General features: G+C 38.0%; 2 protein-coding genes across 2 annotated transcripts in view; one reads left to right on the top strand and one right to left on the bottom strand.

Annotated features, from left to right (window-relative positions):
• Positions 1–3,360: 3,360 nt before the first annotated feature.
• LOC135461339 (transcription factor Sox-17-beta.3-like) lies at positions 3,361–10,641 on the bottom strand. The gene is made up of 6 exons (XM_064738380.1): positions 10,522–10,641; positions 9,307–9,418; positions 8,876–8,973; positions 6,183–6,659; positions 5,347–5,437; positions 3,361–4,481 (listed from the first exon to the last, which is right to left on the bottom strand). The coding sequence occupies exons 1-6, from the start codon at positions 10,532–10,534 to the stop codon at positions 4,139–4,141; spliced, it is 1,134 nt and encodes a 377-aa protein (XP_064594450.1). The 5' UTR covers positions 10,535–10,641; the 3' UTR covers positions 3,361–4,138.
• Positions 10,642–11,864: 1,223 nt separating this feature from the next.
• LOC135462087 (microtubule-associated protein futsch-like) overlaps positions 11,865–19,334 on the top strand; it is a 43,999-nt gene continuing 36,529 nt past the window's right edge. The window contains exon 1 of the mRNA XM_064739440.1: positions 11,865–11,901. Within this exon, the coding sequence (XP_064595510.1) occupies positions 11,865–11,901 (37 nt within the window). The remainder of the gene's footprint in view (positions 11,902–19,334) is intronic.

Here is a 19,334-nt window from a genome sequence, read left to right as displayed (position 1 = left end):
TAATGTGCAACAGGTCCATCTTAAAGTATTGATTTGACCTAATACATACACTTTTAGAGATACAGCGAAACTCACATGGGACAGTTTGGAGGCAACTCAAGAGCTTTTTGTAGTTATGCCTGGAAAAGCCTTGAAATTGAGATTACAGAATTAATCTGAGCTACTGTGTACAATACACTGACATTCTCTTGGATAATTTGTTTTCCCAATTTTGAAATTGCTTAAAGAAGAAAACATAATAATGATGCCAACATCAGATGACAGAGTGTGAAATCTTATTTGCAAAAACGATCTTTAATATTATTTTTGATGTTTTCTTTCAGAAGAAACGAGTACTTGAAAAAAAGTTTGTATGGTGGGTATTTGGGACGACAATTTGGAATATATCGTCTTTGCAAAGTAATGTTCTAAATAAGGATGTGATGCATGTCTAGTAAATTTATTTGAATGTAAATTTGTTCTTCATATCCAAACAAATGCATTTAATCTGAATTATGATCATATTTATGAATATATTAAAAATATAAATGTGATCAAAATCTTAGTTGAACACATTTGTTACCTGAAAAGACCAAATTCTAGTGCAAATATATTTTTTAAACAAGTGTTATATCCTCATCTATAACATTATTACAAGAAAATCATATATACCAAGAGGTATAAAAAGTGTCTCTTACTTTCGTTAAAGAGTCCGCTTTGGGAGCAGTAGATCCAGGGTCAATCCTGGGTCGAGTCACCCCTAAGCCCCTAAAAGAGGAAATTGTAACTTCCTCGCTTGGCGTTCAGCATGAAGGGGATAGTGCAACGACTGGTTGACCTGTATCATTATAATGGCATGGGCGGGGTGGCTAACTTCCTTTCGGAAAAGTGTCTCAGTGAAGCAGTACTAGATAAAAGAACGGTGGAAATCCTGCAACAAGGAGGCACATTACTAAGGATTCCTTCGTCGTCATATGACTGAAAAATGCGACGTTAAACCCTAAGCACTCACTAACTATTTAAAGAAAAATCGAAAAAAATATAAATGACCACATTTACAACTAATTTTTCGTACTCTTTCATCTAAACTTCATGCAGTCTTTTTGCCATCTTTAATGCACTGCTTTATGTATCCAAGAGAGCTCAACTAAGATCATTTTACATTGCTTCAGGTTTGTATAAATATAGAATATTTATTCCAGGTAGCCTGAAAAAAAAGGTGAATTTTGTTTTTGACTGGTTTGACAAAGCCTGGAAATTTGAAATCTCTGGAGAGTGCGAACCCTGTGAAAAGTTATTGAGGAGCCATTTTCACTTCAGTTTTGAAGTCAATTTTCCTTGACCTCACAAATCATGTCGCTTTAAGGCACTTCCAGTGAGAACACTGCTACCATATTTCCATATTCTCTGTTGGAGCACGTTGTTCAAAAGTGTTTATATATGAGCAACAAACCCGACATTAAAGTTAGCCTTGATGAAAGCGTCATTTTGTTTCCTGTTAAGATAAAACTTGACTACACGTGTGAAAACCTGACCCCTGATGATTCGACTTTGATATTAATACGAAAAGACATCAAGCACATAATCTAATAATGGAGCTTTTTGTTCTTAGATGTTTCAAGAATTATCGACTGGGTGATATTTCTCACTTCTAACATTTCCCTCAGAGATTTCTTCGACGAGATGGCGAAAGGTATTCCAACGGGTAATATTCGAGTTTTTCACACAACATATATAATCCACACTATCTTGGTAATGTCAAGGTTTGTACATTACATGCAAAGTTCTACGCATTTTGAAAAAGATAAGTACTTTTTAGCAATGGTTGGCTTCTAAGATTTTATATATTTTGTCGTGTGGTGTTCTTCACAATTTATTGATCCAAAACCAGGAGTTGAAGGATAGACAAACACCTAAACGCTTCTACGTTACATAGAGTAAAGACACTCTTATTCAAATAGGAAAATAGACATGGCGATCTCTTCTGATCCTGAGTAGTGAGGCCGTAATTTCACTTCTTGGCCGCAAAAGTGTTATGAATGCATGGTACGTTTTGCGAGAAATCGTCCTTGCTTGGCATGGAACGGTGGTGACGCAAAAGGCTAAGGACTGTTTATCTGCCCTTTGCATATATCACTGGCATGTCTGTTTAATAACACTTCTTTGAAAATACGGATGTTATAAGCTATATAGGTTGTAAGTGACCTTTTATATTTGGTTTTATATTAAGGATCATAGGTTCAGTAATTTAAATTCCATGGTTGGGAAGATCTGTTTTTATTCACCGCTCAACGAAAGTTGGAAGGGAGGTACTACTGGAATCACCGTCTGTTAGTCTCTCTGCCTGTAGACGTGATTTTGTCCATGCATATCCTCCCCAAACTACTTCGCCGACTTTTAGGAAACTTACAATACATTTTCCCTATCATCTGAACCTGTGCATATCTAAGTTTAATGGCAACCGGGTAATTATTTTCGTAATTACTCCCACTTAGAATGGCGCTGTACACTGCTTTTCATGTAGGCCCATTCAGATTTTGCCCATGCATCTCCCAAACTACTGCGCCGATTTCGATGAAACAATACATTTTGCCTATCATCTGAAGTTGTGCATAGTTTAGTTTAATGGCAATTACCCCAATTTAGGACTACACTGTTCCATGTATTTAGATTCTGGCCATGAATCGTGAAAAGTTGTGAACCTATTTCTATAAAACTTAGCATACATCTTCCATGTAACCTAGTCTTATGCACGCTTAAGTTTAATAAAACCGGGTAATTATTTCCATCATTACTCCCGTGCTGGTACTTACTGCTGGTACCTACATTTTCATGTAGGCCTACAATGTATTCTTTTCTGATTGCTACATTTCTCCACTTTCCAATACAGCTCGGCTTTGCGTGTTACGATGAAATAGACAGTAGCTTACACATTTTCATGCTGCATTGTCATAGTCTCATGTTTTCCGCATCGATAGGGCTGAAGTATTGCCTGTGTGGCGTGAAGCAATAATCAGTTATTCTCATGTTTCACAAAATCTGTGCCCGTACATGTGTACGTTTGTCTTTTTGTTGGTCTGCTTTCCCGTATATACATCATTTGTGCTATATTCAGAAAAGTAGCTCCTATCTCCAAACGGCTCTAGACAAGTTATTCATTGCTATGGTGCACTGTAATGGTCTGCTGCAGGCACGTCTCTCATTTTCCCGGCAGTCGGTATACATGCATGTATAGGTGTACTTTTGCGAGAAGCAGAGCGCCCTGCTCACCTTTTCGTTATTTTGCTTTCTGCCGTTCAGCTGTATACGACAAAATCATACGAAAGAAACAAACTCAACACTTTAAGATCAACAGTAGATCAAACACTAGAAATCCGTTGAAAGATCACTAACATATATTATGAAACATTTATAAATAAAGTCTGTTCACTCTTGAGAAGAAGAACAGAACAAAGTACCATAACAGATTCACAAGGTACAATGAGAAAATCGACGTAACACAAAGAAGACACATGTGACAAGGTAAAAAAATATCATATCACTGATGCCGGATTAAAGTGACAGTTAAAATAAACATGCCGCCAATGTGGCGCTCTCAACAACTTTCAGGAGTGCTTATGTAATACATGTATAAAACGGTTTGTTCAGATTTTGTTGCATTATAAGGTAGCTGCTCACTGTGATCACACATATGTACTTCAGTTGAGTGTTCAAATATAATCAGTCTCCTTTCCAATGTACACTTAGATCTTATGAATGCATATACATGTATATCCAGTTTGGTGACTTAAGACAATCATGACGTGCGCCAAGCATTTTATCCGTAACTTGGTGGAATGTCATTCTTTATTGCAATAAAGAGTGTGTTTTGGGAGCAGTTTAAAACTCTAGGCCGATGACCATTTTTACAAAACTTCTGAAATCCAATTTCTCATATATATATGCCATTTTTTTTTTTTTTTTTCGGAAATGTCCTTGTCTGGGTAATAGTTCTTTGGGGCGGCGTAATTAACGATGGAAGATACGACATTTGAATTACTGAGTTTTGTGAACGTGGTCTTTTTCCACTGTGAATGATTTAAGTCGACCCGCTTGCTAAGCCGTCTTGGGTCCTCTGTGGTAAAGTAGTTGGAATAGCAATGATCTCAGTTTGTCCCTTTCAGAGATCCGCGTAGGTCTTTACATCGGGCTCACCAATGCTCTTAAGTTCAGCAGAGAATGACTTCTCGTGCTCATTTGTTCGACAGACGTATGGTTGTTCGTAATGGGAACTCACAGTCACAGAACTTGGCTCAGATGCCATCATGGTCATTCCATAAGGTTGCTGGGTATACTGAAGGTTGGTGTTGTACGGATACTGAACATTTCCTGGAAATGGTGCCGGCACCGGGTGACCTTGGACATAACTTGGGACAAAGAGCTCCAACTTCGGCGCTGTGGTTACAGGAACAGCGATTGGGTGGTTGTCTTTAGCGTTTTTCGAGGATACCGGAGTGAACTGACTATAAAATAAGGAAAACAAGCTTGATTACTGCAACAAAATATGGCTTTTTTGTAAACGCCTGGTTTGTTTGATTGACAATTTCACATATTTTTTTTTTATATTTTGGAACTATACACAAGTGCATGTCCATGAACAAGATGTTTACAAACAGCACCAAATGAATGTAAAACATTCTTAATTATTGAGAGCGTACGAAACTGATGCAAATGCCATTGTGATTTGGTTAATTATCAGCATCGATGCTTTCGATGAAAAAATGGGCCGTACTGTGATGCTGCATTGCTCCATTATCCTTTGTTCAAACCCTTTCAAACTTTAGACATTTAAATGGCATGATTCTGTTAATATACTGAGCAATTTTCAAGGTCATGGCTTGAGTAGTCTGTACACAGGGTAAAAATGAAAACATAGCCTCAAAAACGCACGTTCTGGTGACCCACATTGCATCACCTGTCAGGTGTCATGAGTGAAGCGCGCGCTGCACCTGCGTGTCGTCTGGAAAACTTGCCTGGCTCTAGTGTCAGAAAAATCCTTCTGCCAGATGGGCACAAGTTTTGCTGAATCAAGATGATTTTCTCTGCGGCGGACAAGGAATTGATCACCTTATCAAGTAAAACAAGGTAGAACATCATTTTGAAATGTCCGAAACATGCGTTTTTGACTCTATTTTGATTTTGGTCCCATGAACAGAAATCTAAAAAGGTGAAATTGAAATTTGGTCTTATATTTAGGACATATAGTGGCTTTTGAGTGTATAAATTTTTAGAAGCTGACGTAAGAGGGTTTCGGAGATATTGAGTGTCAAAGTACGGTCCATTTTTTTATGCCCACCCGATATATGCATGTATGTTCCTGATTCTTACATTTGGGAAGTGTCCACCGTTTTGAAGGCACCGGACTCTTGTTCTGTGGAAGTACTGGTTGACTGAACAGAGGATGTCGATACGCCTTCCTCTGCAAATTCAGATAAAACAATATTGCAATATTGTAAAGTTTATACACGCAGAAGGAAATGCTGATGTATGATGCATGTATGTAAACCAAGCTTCTTAACGATGGCCGACGTGAAGCTGGAAAAGGGGAAAAAAATGAAAAACCACTGAAAACTTTTTGGAATAAATAAAAGGGGGTCAAATTCTCTATCGTTAGCTATTTGTACCCCTTTTTACGTGTGAGTGACATTGCAAACGTATTCATATTTAAATAGTGTAATAGCTCTGTGTTGTGCATTAATAAATATTACATTAAAAACAAAGCAAACAAGGAAACAAACAAAAAAAAACTTCAACCTGAGGTTAAAATAAAGATACAAAATCGCGGCAACGCCACCGACATAAACTTCAAGCATGCAGTCACAGGCATTTTATTCATTCAAACAGAAATAAATATAGGTAGTTTAGGACGTAGGTTTCAGTGGTCTTTCCATGGACTTATAATTTGCGCGTGGAGACGTTTCGGTGGCATAGTGTTTAGAGCGTCCGCCTCGAAGTCGAGAAACCGGGGATCAAACTCGAGTCATACCAAAGACTATAAAATTTTACTTGTTACTGTCTCTCTTGGTACTCAGTACTGAGAAGTTAGTGCAAGAACATAGGAAAGAGGGCCTGGTGCATGTGTGTCTTTAACATAATACTGCAGTGGTGAGACCACTTTGGCGGCATAGACATAGGTATATTGTGTGCTAGTTTTAAATCCTTACTATGTTCAGGCTGTTGATTCACGGGATATCCAAAGGTTGCTTGATGTGGGGGACAGGCATACATCATTGGATGGGCCATGAATGGCATTCGAGGGAGCTGCGATGGCATGTAAGGATGTGATCGATATTCCCAGCACGGAAACCTTGGGTACATCATTGGTGGCAGGTACTGAGGCCCATATGGCAGGGGGTATGCTGTCATCTGGTCACCCTGGCCGCAGTGCCACATATCTCTCCTGTACATGCCATCGGAACATGGTGTGTCTTCTTTTGGCTGAGGTTTCACTCCCTCGCATCTAACTGGAACAGATTTTCCTCGACCGACGTCCGCGCATTGTTCACTGCTGTTTGATGCACTGGGTGGGCTCAAAGATGATGATGAATCTGCTGCTTTTTCACAGTTTTCCGAACCATTCGATAGTCGTTCACGACGAGCCCGTTTGCTCGACCTTGCTTCTTTTGGACAATAAGTGTAATCTGTCAATAACAAATTATGACCACGAAATAAACAAAAATATTAGCTGCAAGAACATCCTCATTTTGTTGCACAACAGTATGTGCTGGTGAGTAACCTGAACACGTAGTGTTTGACATCCAATGCAGTATAGAATACTTTCTTGCAAAACGGCCAAAATAACCATTGTGTGGAATTGGGTATAGGTTGTCTTGAACGAAAGTAGGTGAAAGCCATGAAATTTTTGGTATGAACCAACATAAATTTCGTGTAATGGATATATGTGGCCAAGATGTAATTGAATGTGGGAGATTGCGAGGTATATATATAGTGCCCAGGCCTCATGATCATGGAGCTAACTTAGGTTTGTAACACACACAAAACAGTTTACTGTGTCAGAGAGGAAAATGAAGGATGGTAAATATAAGCGCCATGTCCGACATTCATATACCATTCGTAGTCCGTAAAAGGCGTTCCTAGTCGATAATCGCAAGATCCATTTCCAAAACAACGTTTAACACTAGCTCCCAAAGACAAAGGTATGTAAGAAATTATACAAACAAGAAATAAAACTGGTAACACACAAGAGAGAAGCGGTCATCAGTTTTCAATGATGCCGGGCAGACAGTGGATATTCGAGGCATGAATTCCATATCAAAGTTCAAATTTGTAGTCCGTAAATGAGTTCCAGGTCAAATAACAATTAAACAAGTATCTCTAAAATGTATTACTAGATTCGTGTGAAGATTAAAAAAGCAAAAATTCGATCAGTCTTTATTCATCGAAACGCAATACTTTGAGCCAATCTTGGCAAATAAAAAAAATTTGATTTAATCAGCCAATATGGACTTTTTTGCCCAAAATCTCCGATATATTCTTTTTAAGACATCTTTGAAACCCCTGCTCCACCTGATGATTTATATAAAGTGTGCAGATTTAATGTGAGGGTTGGAAAATGTTATAGGTGGCTCTCATTTGGACCATTTATTGGTCTTCAATAAGAATGCAGCTCATTTTCGGTTTGGCTTACAACGGGTTACGACGTATATATATAAATCCCCAGGCATGGGCCTACATGTGTAAAACAGGAATTCTGGATTAAAGGTTTCTCTATACATGTCACAGAGAAAGGTGTTTCTGCTGTCACGTAGAACTGATATATGGATGCACGGGCTGTGCATATTTATCAAATATCAGCGAGATTTAGAAGAAGATATTTATATAACGCATGGGACAAAACGGAACACACGCAAGAGCGAAATAGAACCCGACCAACATCCGTGATACCTGTCTTGATTTCCATCCAGATAGATTATATTTTCCACGCACGATCCCCGACACATGCAAAGAAACTACGTATAAGATGGTCTGATTGTCATCTGAATCTAGCATTCAAACCATGTATATAACAACAATACCATGCAGTTGCTTATAAATATTTTAGAATGAGGCCTTCCTTGTGGGTCATCAGCAGGGCTCAACTTCTTCCTACCTTGTTGGAAACTACTCCCTTTCCTTGGATGTGAACGAGAACCTCTGAACTCAATAAGTGAACTACATGGAAAATTATTCCACCGCGGAATTACTCGATCGGACCGCTGTTGGTTCCCTATATATATAGGCAAACCCCGATAAACCTTGCCGCTGAGTATCAAGAAAATAAATCAGGAAAATAAATATTCCTTCGGTGGCCATCAAGACAACCCATTTTGTAAAACGCCAAATCAAAAGTCTCCCTTTATATCCTCTGATGAATATGAAATAATCAGGAAACACGGCATTGATATATATTAATAGTACTAAATAAATACATCTTCCAACGAGAAAATCAGGCCATCGTGCAGATGACACATAGGCCTACTTCAGAACAGATCTCAATATACACGTGTGACATTCCGTAAAGGTTAAGAACTTTTTTGGCCGGAGCATTTTTTGTGACAAGCGGGCAATAAATCCACCAACGGTCAAATTACATGCATGGCAAGACAACCAAAAGCTGCTGCTGGACCTTTCGTGTTTGCCGTATGTCATGCATGTTTCGATGGTTGAAACTACTGCGGTCCAAGCTTGTGAATCTCTAAATAAATTCTTCATTTACTTCATGACATGGTTTTTGATTGGTAGGCGTACGCCTACTTTTATGTATGTGCAGTGCATGCATTTATAATAGGTACACTAAGATGGCTATATTTATGAGTGCAGGTTTCGCACAGCACATGAGATTGAAAATACGGCTTACCCGGATACTTGTTACGATGTTCGATCTCGGCTTTCTTCGACAGCTGGTAATATCGTGTTTTGTCTTTTCCATTTAGCTCTTTCCATGCCTCCCCAAGTCTGCATATTATTGAAAGAAAAGGAACATATTCATGCACTTGCATAGATAGATATACATATAGGCCTGGTATAAATTTGTGTGCAGTTTGTAACATGCCATGTATACTACTATATAGATTTTTAAATCAGAGTGCCTCGTCGTTTCCAATCTTTTCCATCCATGTTTATGTGGTCAGGACGTGGTGTCGCACAGGCAATAAGCCCCCTCCTCCTCCCCCCCCCCCCCCCCACCACCACTCAGCCCACCCCCACCCCCACACACACCTCCTTCTTCCCGACTAAGACTATGCTGAAAGGATAGATTACTAAGCTCTGTTCTGCAGATATACCAACCTGACACTGATTTTAGAATTGGTCTCCCCGGGATGGGTTTTTCTGAACTGTGCCCTGTGGTCATTGGCAAACAGCATAAACGCATTCAAAGGCCTTGGTATTTTCTTCTTTCCTATTCACCAACAGATAAACAACAGAAATTTGTAATGTATAGAATTGTATAATCTCCCATTAAAAGTGCATAGAAAATATACATAACCTAATCAACGGATGTTTGATTTCAGCTACAGTATACATGTATGTATAAAGGATTTATCATATACTTAAGACGTAGAGCATTGACTGGTATATATAAATTGCAAGTTTTTTTCTATAGAGAGGACCAAACAAGCCAAACCGAAGCTAAGTGAAAAGATGATTGATTAAGGTTTTTAAATCGTCCAATAATTACATTTATACTCTGGTTTTTTTTTTTGTTTTCTTTTTTTTTCTTAAAAGCGAAGAAATGTATATTTTCAGTGTGCATGTAGGTTATCAACGCTGTTTAGCAACCTATCACTCTCAGACTCTCAGACAATTGTGCGCATCCATTCCGCATGAAACTGCAAGCATGGACAAAACGTTTCGAATTAGGATAACAGTATTATTGATCTGTTTAGTCACATGACCTGAGGAATATAGATCCCTATGTCACTGACTCGCTGGCCATTTTGCATAGACTATAAGAAATCTTGGCAACTAAACCAGTTTCTCCATGAACAATCATACTATCAGTTTCCCATTAGTCGTGTATAGTAGGCCTATATCGCATTTTATGCATAGGGCTGACCTGTCAGATGTATAATTTGGTTCTTAAAGCATTTTACATTACGATGTCATCCAAAAAGTTCAAATATTTGTAAAGCCTACACGCCTGTACATCCCAAAACTGATGTTGAAGGTCTACATTTTAAATACAAGGCTGATTACGGTTACACTTGTTAACAAGTGTATACAAATTTTTTTCTTAAAAGTTTTAAAATTGTATAACCATAGATTAACTTGTGTGTTGGATGTTATGTTAACGGTAAAGGTTTTAGTATTATAATACGTCCCCCACACATAGGTTGAGATGCATGCTGCTAGTTATCGCTGGAGATTCTTGTGAAGCTCTGTGTTAGGATCTCTCTCTACTGGGTCAGAGTGAAAGTAAAGCTCACTTACATGTTGGATGAAATGAAAACGGTCATCTTTGCTACACAATACTTTGTAAAATTACAACGAAAACATTCTTACCTTTAGTACTCATGATTCTTTGCTCTATTGTTACCCTCTTTTATGACGATAGGATACCGGTAACGTTGACAAAGACAAGCACTGACCAACGCGCACGAAGCGTCCTTTACGACGTCATTTGTTCCATAGCTAGCGTCAGGAGCGATTCTAGCCGTCATAGCGTCACATACGTCATTTAAATCTCCGTGACGTCATTTGTGATGGAACGCGTTCTCCAGCATGCAACCTTTGTATCGATGTCAACTCCAGTTTTAAAACTTTGAAAGTCCTGAAATAAACCCTATACCCAAGCACGATCAACAGTATTCGTTCAAACTTATATATGGGCTTACTATCCAGCATAACGAGTTTAGATTATTTAAAGAGTTATCAAATACAATTAACAGAAAGTCGCGGTATGTTGTATGAGTGACGGCGGAATGTATTCTGTCGTGGCAGTAGATTATTCTCTCATTACAGCAAATCTGTTACAAAATTTTGTCAGAAGAACAGGATATTATGTTGAATATTACACAGGATTGTGTTATAATAACACACAACAGTCTGTAACCACTAACAGATTATATTTTGAGTGTATATTTCCACTTACTATATAACGTCAAATATTCCTGTTATGACGTTGTGTAAACCAGATTAGTGGAATGACAGAGAAAAGTTTAGATGGAAGCGCTAAGACACGCGTCACTTACTGCAAAAACATTCCTTTAAAGTTAATTTTTCGTATTTTTTTCGTGTAAATAATATCAATAATAATAAATAAATGAAAATAAAACTGTTGGTATATGGTATGGTGCGTGGCCTCACGGAGAAAACGATTATTTAATGTTTTTTTTTTCTTTTTATGCAAAAAAGAAGATCGAGTCTTTATAATTAAGTAAATCTATTGTTGTTTACAAACACCGTCACTTTTTTTCACAAAGGATATTTTTTACAGAATATTTTGTTCAAAGCCCTATAGAAATAATATTTCCGCCACAGCTGAAATAAATTTCCTTTATGAAAAAAATAATGACCTATGCGAAAGAAGTAATTTTTTGAGAAGAACAACAGATTGACCAGTTTTACTAATACCGGTAAACGCTTTAAGACATCATACTGTCACTTTATGTATCAGGATATTTTCTTTGGAAAAAGTCATTGATACACTCTACTAAGTAAGTGTTCGATAAGCCGCCGTATTATATGAACAAAATATGTATCCAGAAAACATTCCAGAAATCTATTTACAACAGCTAGTTGCCATTACTGAGATAAATGTAATGGGAAATAACTCCAACCAACATCTGTAGCCGCTCGCAATAGGTCACATCCGGTGGCGCTCTCGGTTTACGTCATTGAGAAAAATGGCGGACAGCGGCGTACAAGATCAAGACATCACAGGTATGAAACATTTGTTGTCTTATGTACTATTCACGATATTTGTTGATTTGTTTCGAAGACATGTGTTGAGTGTTTAAAGAAGCGATGCGCTGCACCAATCCATTGTAAGTCGATAGCCTTGGGTTAGTTTTTATTTGTTCATTCTCCTTGACATCAAGGGGATATTTTGAGAAGTAATCCTCCATCCGGTCGCTAAGCAAGATGAATGAGAAATACTTACCGGATACAACAGTTTGCAAACATTAGTATATATTGTTGGTGGAGTTGTAAATCTAGCTTTCAAACATGCATTTAGTGTGTATGATTCGATGTAGGAGGGTCTATGTATGAAGGATGTCGTTCAGAATGACAGGTGGTGTTCGACTTTGTGCATCTAACCTGTAGCTTCTGCACGGAGTAAAGTGGACCCTATGTTTATATGTTGTTTCCCAACAGTGGTACTACATTGAACAGACATTTAGCAATCAGTGGTCACATAGTAAACTGATTGAGTTTTCATTATTGATCTTGCATATCTCTAAAAAATCAAATGACTAAATTCAGCCTTGCGAACACCCATGTATTTTCCGAGATACCTTTATAATGAATGGCTGAGTTCTATGTGGCTGTCAGATGCTTACGTCACTCCAGGGATGTAAATGTCGGCCCCTTTTTGGTATAGGTTAAAAATATGTGGCACATCATCTTTACATAGAAATATTAAACTTGCCTGTTATACAGCAAAATCCAGTTTCAGCCTGAAGCTGAGGCCAATCACACTAGATTCTTAGAATTCTGTGACTGCCTTCACACCATTTTACTACCTGGATCGGAACTAATTTATTATTTCCCTTTTGCCAGAAAGCGTAACACGAGGTGAGACTACCTGGTATAAAAAAAGATAGCTGAAATAATGACAGTGGACGCTGGAATTTTTCTGCCGCTCACAACCAGTTTCCAAAATAAGAAACAAGGAATTAAGTGTCACTGGCCTTAGAATTCAACTTGTCACAACTTTGTAGCTATCTTCAGTAATTTATATTGCATAGGTGTTAAGTGGTGATCTTATGGACCAAGGCAACTTAACTTTGAGTTTGACTGGATAAATATGGCTTCGTAACATCAGCATATGTCCCTGTAAATTCAAAAAGAGGATATGTTTCAGGCAGCGAAATTTGGCCTGCCGGCGAAACCCAGAAATCGGTTACGTCTTTTCCGCCTCGCCTAACCGATCATTCGGTTACGCCACGTATGTTTATCAACCCGATCGGTTACGCTAATTGTTTACGTGGTTTATGTTTCAGGCATCATTCTGGATCATTAATAAAAGTATTCAGCTCAATGTTATGTTTGTTTTTCTTTTCTATATCTAGCAGCTCATACCGTAAGGTTGGTGAACAAAAGAAAGAGAAATTTTACACTCACACGGTGTTTCAACGTTGTGTGTTGCCTGGTTGGTACTTGACTCCTGTGGCACATTTTTACGTGAAATTCCGTTATACAGGCTTATATGTGAAAAGATAAGTCAAAATAAATAATTTGAGTATTATCTCAAAGCCTGTAAAGCATATATGAATGATTACATTTCCATGTGGCCAGCACAGGCAGCTGGCTGTGGCTGACCGCATACTGGCCGCGTTGTGATTATGAAAGCTGTTCAGTCCAGTTTATCTGTAGTTACCTAATGCACACTGACTCTAAGGACGTTCTCGTTGGACAGTTGGCCTAACCGATTTTCCGGTTAGCCAAATTGAACCGCACGTAACCGTTGCGCGACCGACGGTTTCGTTCGCGCCAAATTTCGCTGCCTGTGTTTATTTGCCATCTTAGAAACAGGATTGGTAATATGTGAATCTGCGTTCAGGTCAAAGGAAGTAATTTGTGTTCATAATTACAGGAAATTAGTAGCTTCTCTGTTGGGTGAGCTCTACATTAATTTGGTGGATTACACAAGATTCTTAAATATATAATTTAATTTTTACATTTCATTGGAACAAATTTTTGAGATTATAGGCTATCACCGAAAGGTGTAAAGATTAAGTTAAAAGTTTGCTTGGTCCATTTTGGAATGCTGTAGTTTAAAATCTTATGATTGCAGATATTTTAATATCTAAGCCTTTATGAATTTATTGGATGGTGTTATTATTATTTTTTCGTATTTGTTACATTACAGTAAGCCCAATCGGCATTTCAAGGGTCTCGCAAGCTCATGCAGATTTAGCCGAGACAAAGTGGGGGCACTCCCAAACTACCACAGCTAAAAGACGTGATTTTACCTTAGTCGCCAACAGCGCCATAGAGTTGACAGACAGGCGTATAATTAAACTAGCAACTACCGTAAAATAACGTCTCTTATCTGTGTTAGTTTACGAGAGCCCCCACCTGTCTCGCCGATATCTACGTGAACTCGTGAGACCTCTGAAACGCCAGTTGGTCTTATTATACTATTGTATGTACTAGTAAGCAATTAATCAACATACAGTCCTCAGATATATCATGATATTTATTTTTAGTTTCTTTACCACAAGTTCTAGTAATATGTTGTTTTTAAGTATAAATGGCAGATGTTTTAATATATAAAATAAGTACTGTATGGCTTTTTATGTTTCATTTATTATACTGCTAAGTTTTGTAAGGATTTGTGGTGTACACTCTAGTATTGTTGTATGTCACTGTGTGAAAATTCACAAACCAAAAGAGCTGAAGCCTTGTTTAATGATAATGATATATTAGTGATATATTATCCCCTCATGGTTTACTGGAAGAGAATTTTTAGCAACTGGCATTCAGTAGCACTAAGCTTCATTTTTGCTGCATTAAGGAAAGGTTAGACTGACACGACAGAAAACATCAAGCTTGGGGCGTCAGAGTGATCTCATGTCAGTGTGATTGCCTTATTTGAACATTTGGTATGTAGTAGATACAGAGGGCAAGTGTGATAGAAAGAAGAACGAATTAGGAATTATTCTGTCTTTTTTTTTAGTTTGACTCTATACAGAGATGAATTACTAAAAACTAATCAAGCATTTTTTAGGGCCTTCGTTTCCAGCACTTTGCATATTATCATATTGGTTAGCCATTTTGTGTTACTTGATCTGTAATATCATGAATGACAGTATTCTTTCGAAGTCCGGCTGATGTTTGCTGTGTACATACTGATGTAAGGAACAATACCTGTACATGAGGGGATGAACCTATGAAGGAATGTAACACTATAGCCCAGGCCCTGAATATAGTTGTTCTTGGTCACTGACTCTAAACCAGTATGAGCTGAAGCTTTCTCAGGCTGGCATGCCTCAGTCAAAACTGTGTCTTGAGTGCTATATTAAGTAATGTGAAGGTGTTGAAATTTTAACCTTAACTGGTTACATCCACTTGTATATCGAGAGCAAAGCATTTTTTTCATACATGCATGAAATTCACAACCATGAATTACCTCTTTTTTTTGTTGATTCCACAAAGCTGCTTCTGACTTAATTCAAAGCTTAAAGCCTTCTCACTACGCTTAGTGTTTGGTACTGGAGAATGGAACTTTGACACATCTTCCAATTATATTTATAAGGTGATCAAAGTCTTAGTTTATAGAGCGGTAAAATAAGCCCCAAAATTGTATATTTCAAATTTTCACTCAGAAATGGCTTTGTGGAATCAGCCCCATGTGCTTTGTTCTGCTAAAGCAACACATCATGTACAACTAAATGTACACATTTATTATGAAGCTCAACTTTTAGATTAAATATTGACTTTTTTGATATTGTGTGATTGACTAGAGAAATGGAGGTGGGGAGGAAGAAAAAGTCTTTCTTGTGATAGGTTATATTTCATGTTTTGACATAAGGCCTGGCAGTCAACACACTTTTTATTTTCATTGGTGCTTTATTTAATCAGACTTAAACAGATACAGACCAACTATAACTGCAGTTCATTGACATGATTGCATCATTACTGGGCATCAGACAAAATGCTCAGGTTTCATTTGACTACACCGGTCACGTGGGAGTCATGTATATTCGACATCCTGCAGCCGATGTCATGTGTTTGTTGACTAGGTTTGCTCCCTTTGTTCGGCTGTGAAAACGATGATGTTGCTGAAGTGATTTGCCGATACGTCAGCTTCCTGCACTGAGTTGATGGGTCTTTTGCAAGATGAAATTCTTATGTACATATACTTATTAACTGACAGGATATGGAAATACATGTACATGGTGATCTGAATATGAGGGTTACTGGCACCATATATTTCCATATTCTGTCGTTGAACAGCCGTGTAACTAATAAAGTGCTGTTAATGTCATCTTGTAGTTATGATCTGCGAACTGTTCTAAGCTATGCCACTTTGCTAGCCATTGAACCAGGCTCATAAACCAGAGTGAGCTGGTGGCCATGAACGAGGGAGGATTTCCACAAATTAAGATATGGTAGTATGCACCTTGCAGAGCTTAACACTATTCAAGTCACAGAAATTTTACTATATGTAAGTAGACCTAGAACAGAGATGTGTAATTGTACTATAGTATTCCATTGTCTGGTCAAAATAGTAAAATTTGGCTTTACATAGGCCTGTAAATATTGTTTGTTATACGTGTACATGTGAGCTGTGAAATGACCTTATCATTATCTGTTAAGCTGGTTAAGTGTGTTTAGAAATAAGGGCACTTTGTTAAAAAAACAGAGAAAAAGATTTTGCATTCTTTAGCTATGATTGATTGATTGGTGTTTTTTACGCCGTACTCAAGAATATTTCACTTATACGACGGCGGCCAGCATTATGGTGGGTGGAAACCGGGCAGAGCACGAGGGAAACCCACAACCGTCCGCAGGTTGCTGGAAGACCTTCCCACATACGGCCAGAGAGCAGCTAGCATGAACTGCACTTGAACTTACAGCGACTGCATTGGTGAGAGACTCATGGGTCATTACGCTGCGCTAGTGCGCTAACCAACTGAGCCACGGAGCCCCTCTTTAGCTATGAGAAACATCTAAAATATGCAGTAGTTATGGTATTATTTTATAAAAAAAAATAGGTTGAAAACTCAGCTGAAACCTAATTTTCCAGTTCATCTGATAGTTCAGGTATCTACAATTAAAAAGTAGCATAGGAGTATTAAAGGTATAGTACAGAGAAAGAGATTTAGTTTTCAAGTGGTATTCTTGATAATATTCAACAGACTGTTTCCCTCAGTTAAATGGATAACGTGTTTATATTCGGTATTAGCCAGGGGCCAGCCTGCCAAGTTCTGATCAATATAGCTGCCTCTTGCAGGGACATATGTAGTGACGGCATAATAGTTCTTCCCATAATAATAGATCCCAGGGCCCTATGTTTGTTTGTACCTGGGCTAATGCTGTTGGAAGAATCAATCTTTCACCATATGTTGAAACCAGCTCACAATGGAAGCCGTGACTAAATTGTTGTCGTTTTGAGGCATAGCATTGCCATTGACCATGACTTTTACTGTATCAGCTACTTTCCTTTGTCTCAAGACAGTGTTGGTCAATTCAGGGCAGGACTTTTCTACATTAACATTGAAGACCAATAATGAAAGCAAACCATCTGAAAAATGTACAGTTATGATAACATACAATTTAAGGGAAAAGTAAATAAAAGATGACAAGGTAATTTAATTACTATGCAACTATTACAAATTGTACATGTTATTTGTTGCAAGTATTGAGGATAGGAGAGGTGGGGGGGGGGGGTGAATTGCTACCATTAAAAATGCATATACATATATATATGTATATGCATTTTGGAAGTTTAATAGTTGTCATAGTTTAATAGTTGCTTGATAACACTCAGTAGAGTATTGATAAACAAACTTACACATTTTTGTGGAATTGCTGTTGTCTTTTGAGTATGACTTTGAAACTGGGTAAATTAATTCATACTAAACATTATTCCCAGGTAGTTATTGATACTCCAGCATATGAAATATGCATGGAATGGTATGTGTTTCATGTTCTTGTCTGGGTGTAATTACTGTGGTGGGCACTCAGTGCTGTTACGCTGGCCTTACTCTTACTAATTCACCCACACACACATTTCCCATGTACATTGTTATATCTGCCTTCAGGGTGTCTTATGTGGCTTTGGGGTATTATCTTTTGGCCCTGATCCTGGTCAGTACCATGTTTACTTTTGATTACCACTCTCTTTATTACACTGAGCTGACCTTGTTACTGGTTATGAGCAGTTCTCATCCATTAAAGCATGCTTCTACCAGGGGCAAGTATCATCTTTGCCATATGAAGGAAATCATGAGCACATGTAGTCTCAGTAATTGGCACATACTATTTATATTTAAAACCAAAAATAACATATTAACGTGAATTCGAAGAGAAAACACATGGAAATGCACCAGTACATATCCAGTGGCACAACCTGCATTTGACATCAGAAGTGATATGAGCTTAAGGAATGTGCACTATAAACGCTTGCCTTCAAGCCTGGTGTGCAGGATGTATGATACACGTCATGAGGTTGATTGACGACAAAAATGTCATACAGTTTAATGTATTTAATGATTTAAATCTCAGAAGTTCTACTGTCCAAATAACAGTAGAGCGCATCTTCTGTGAATTTGCAGTACGTGTGTATATCATGTTTTATGAGCACACATACACTGATAATTATGACATAATAAAGGTTAGAACAAATGAGTCCACAGCTTTGAATTGCCTTGATGCAGGTGGGAAGGAGTTTGAAGACTTCCCCATTAGCTGATCAATGTACAAGTTTTTGTAGGGTTGTGTAATGTGTGTGTTGTTATGCCTTGTAAGTCATATATTAACCAGTTGAGTTGAAACACAAAAAAGCTTGAATTTAATACAACTGTATATGAATTAATTTTAATTTTCTGAGTATGTCTTCATTGTATATTAATATTCCATTCTGTTGAATATTATCTAAACCTTTTTGTAAGCTAAGTTTTGCTGCCTGTGTGATAAGTTACACATAGTTACCACAAGGTCTGATTCATATAAGTTTCTGTGCTTAAAATTACTGAAAGCAGTTTTGCCACTATTGAACAGATCAGATTTGATTCACTCATTTTGAAAAGAATATCTCTGACTATGCACTTAGTATTTGTTCACGTCTCTTCCAAATAATGGTGTACAGTCCTTTTTACTAGAGCTGTACAAACGAGAATAGAATCAGGCTACGTGAAAGTGTACGTGTATGTCATGAGTCATCATCAAATTTTGTAGGTTAGCAGCCAGGCTGAGATTGATTTGTCTGAAGTAAATACAGCAGAATACGGATCCACCATATGTGTGATTTAACTTCTACTGCTCAGGTCATTATGCCAGTAAGGTGGGTGAGCCTCCTGGCCTGGCATGGTAGCCCATTGGCCTCTATACTCCTGACCACCTACATACACATGTGCAATTAGTATTGTAGAGCCCTAACCATGCTGGCTGGCTACGGCTGTGACAGTTATAACCCTGACTAG

The sequence above is a fragment of the Liolophura sinensis genome, chromosome 1 (assembly GCF_032854445.1).
Source record: "Liolophura sinensis isolate JHLJ2023 chromosome 1, CUHK_Ljap_v2, whole genome shotgun sequence".
Lineage (NCBI taxonomy): Eukaryota > Metazoa > Mollusca > Polyplacophora > Chitonida > Chitonidae > Liolophura > Liolophura sinensis.
This window is presented reverse-complemented; position numbering and strand designations above follow the sequence as displayed.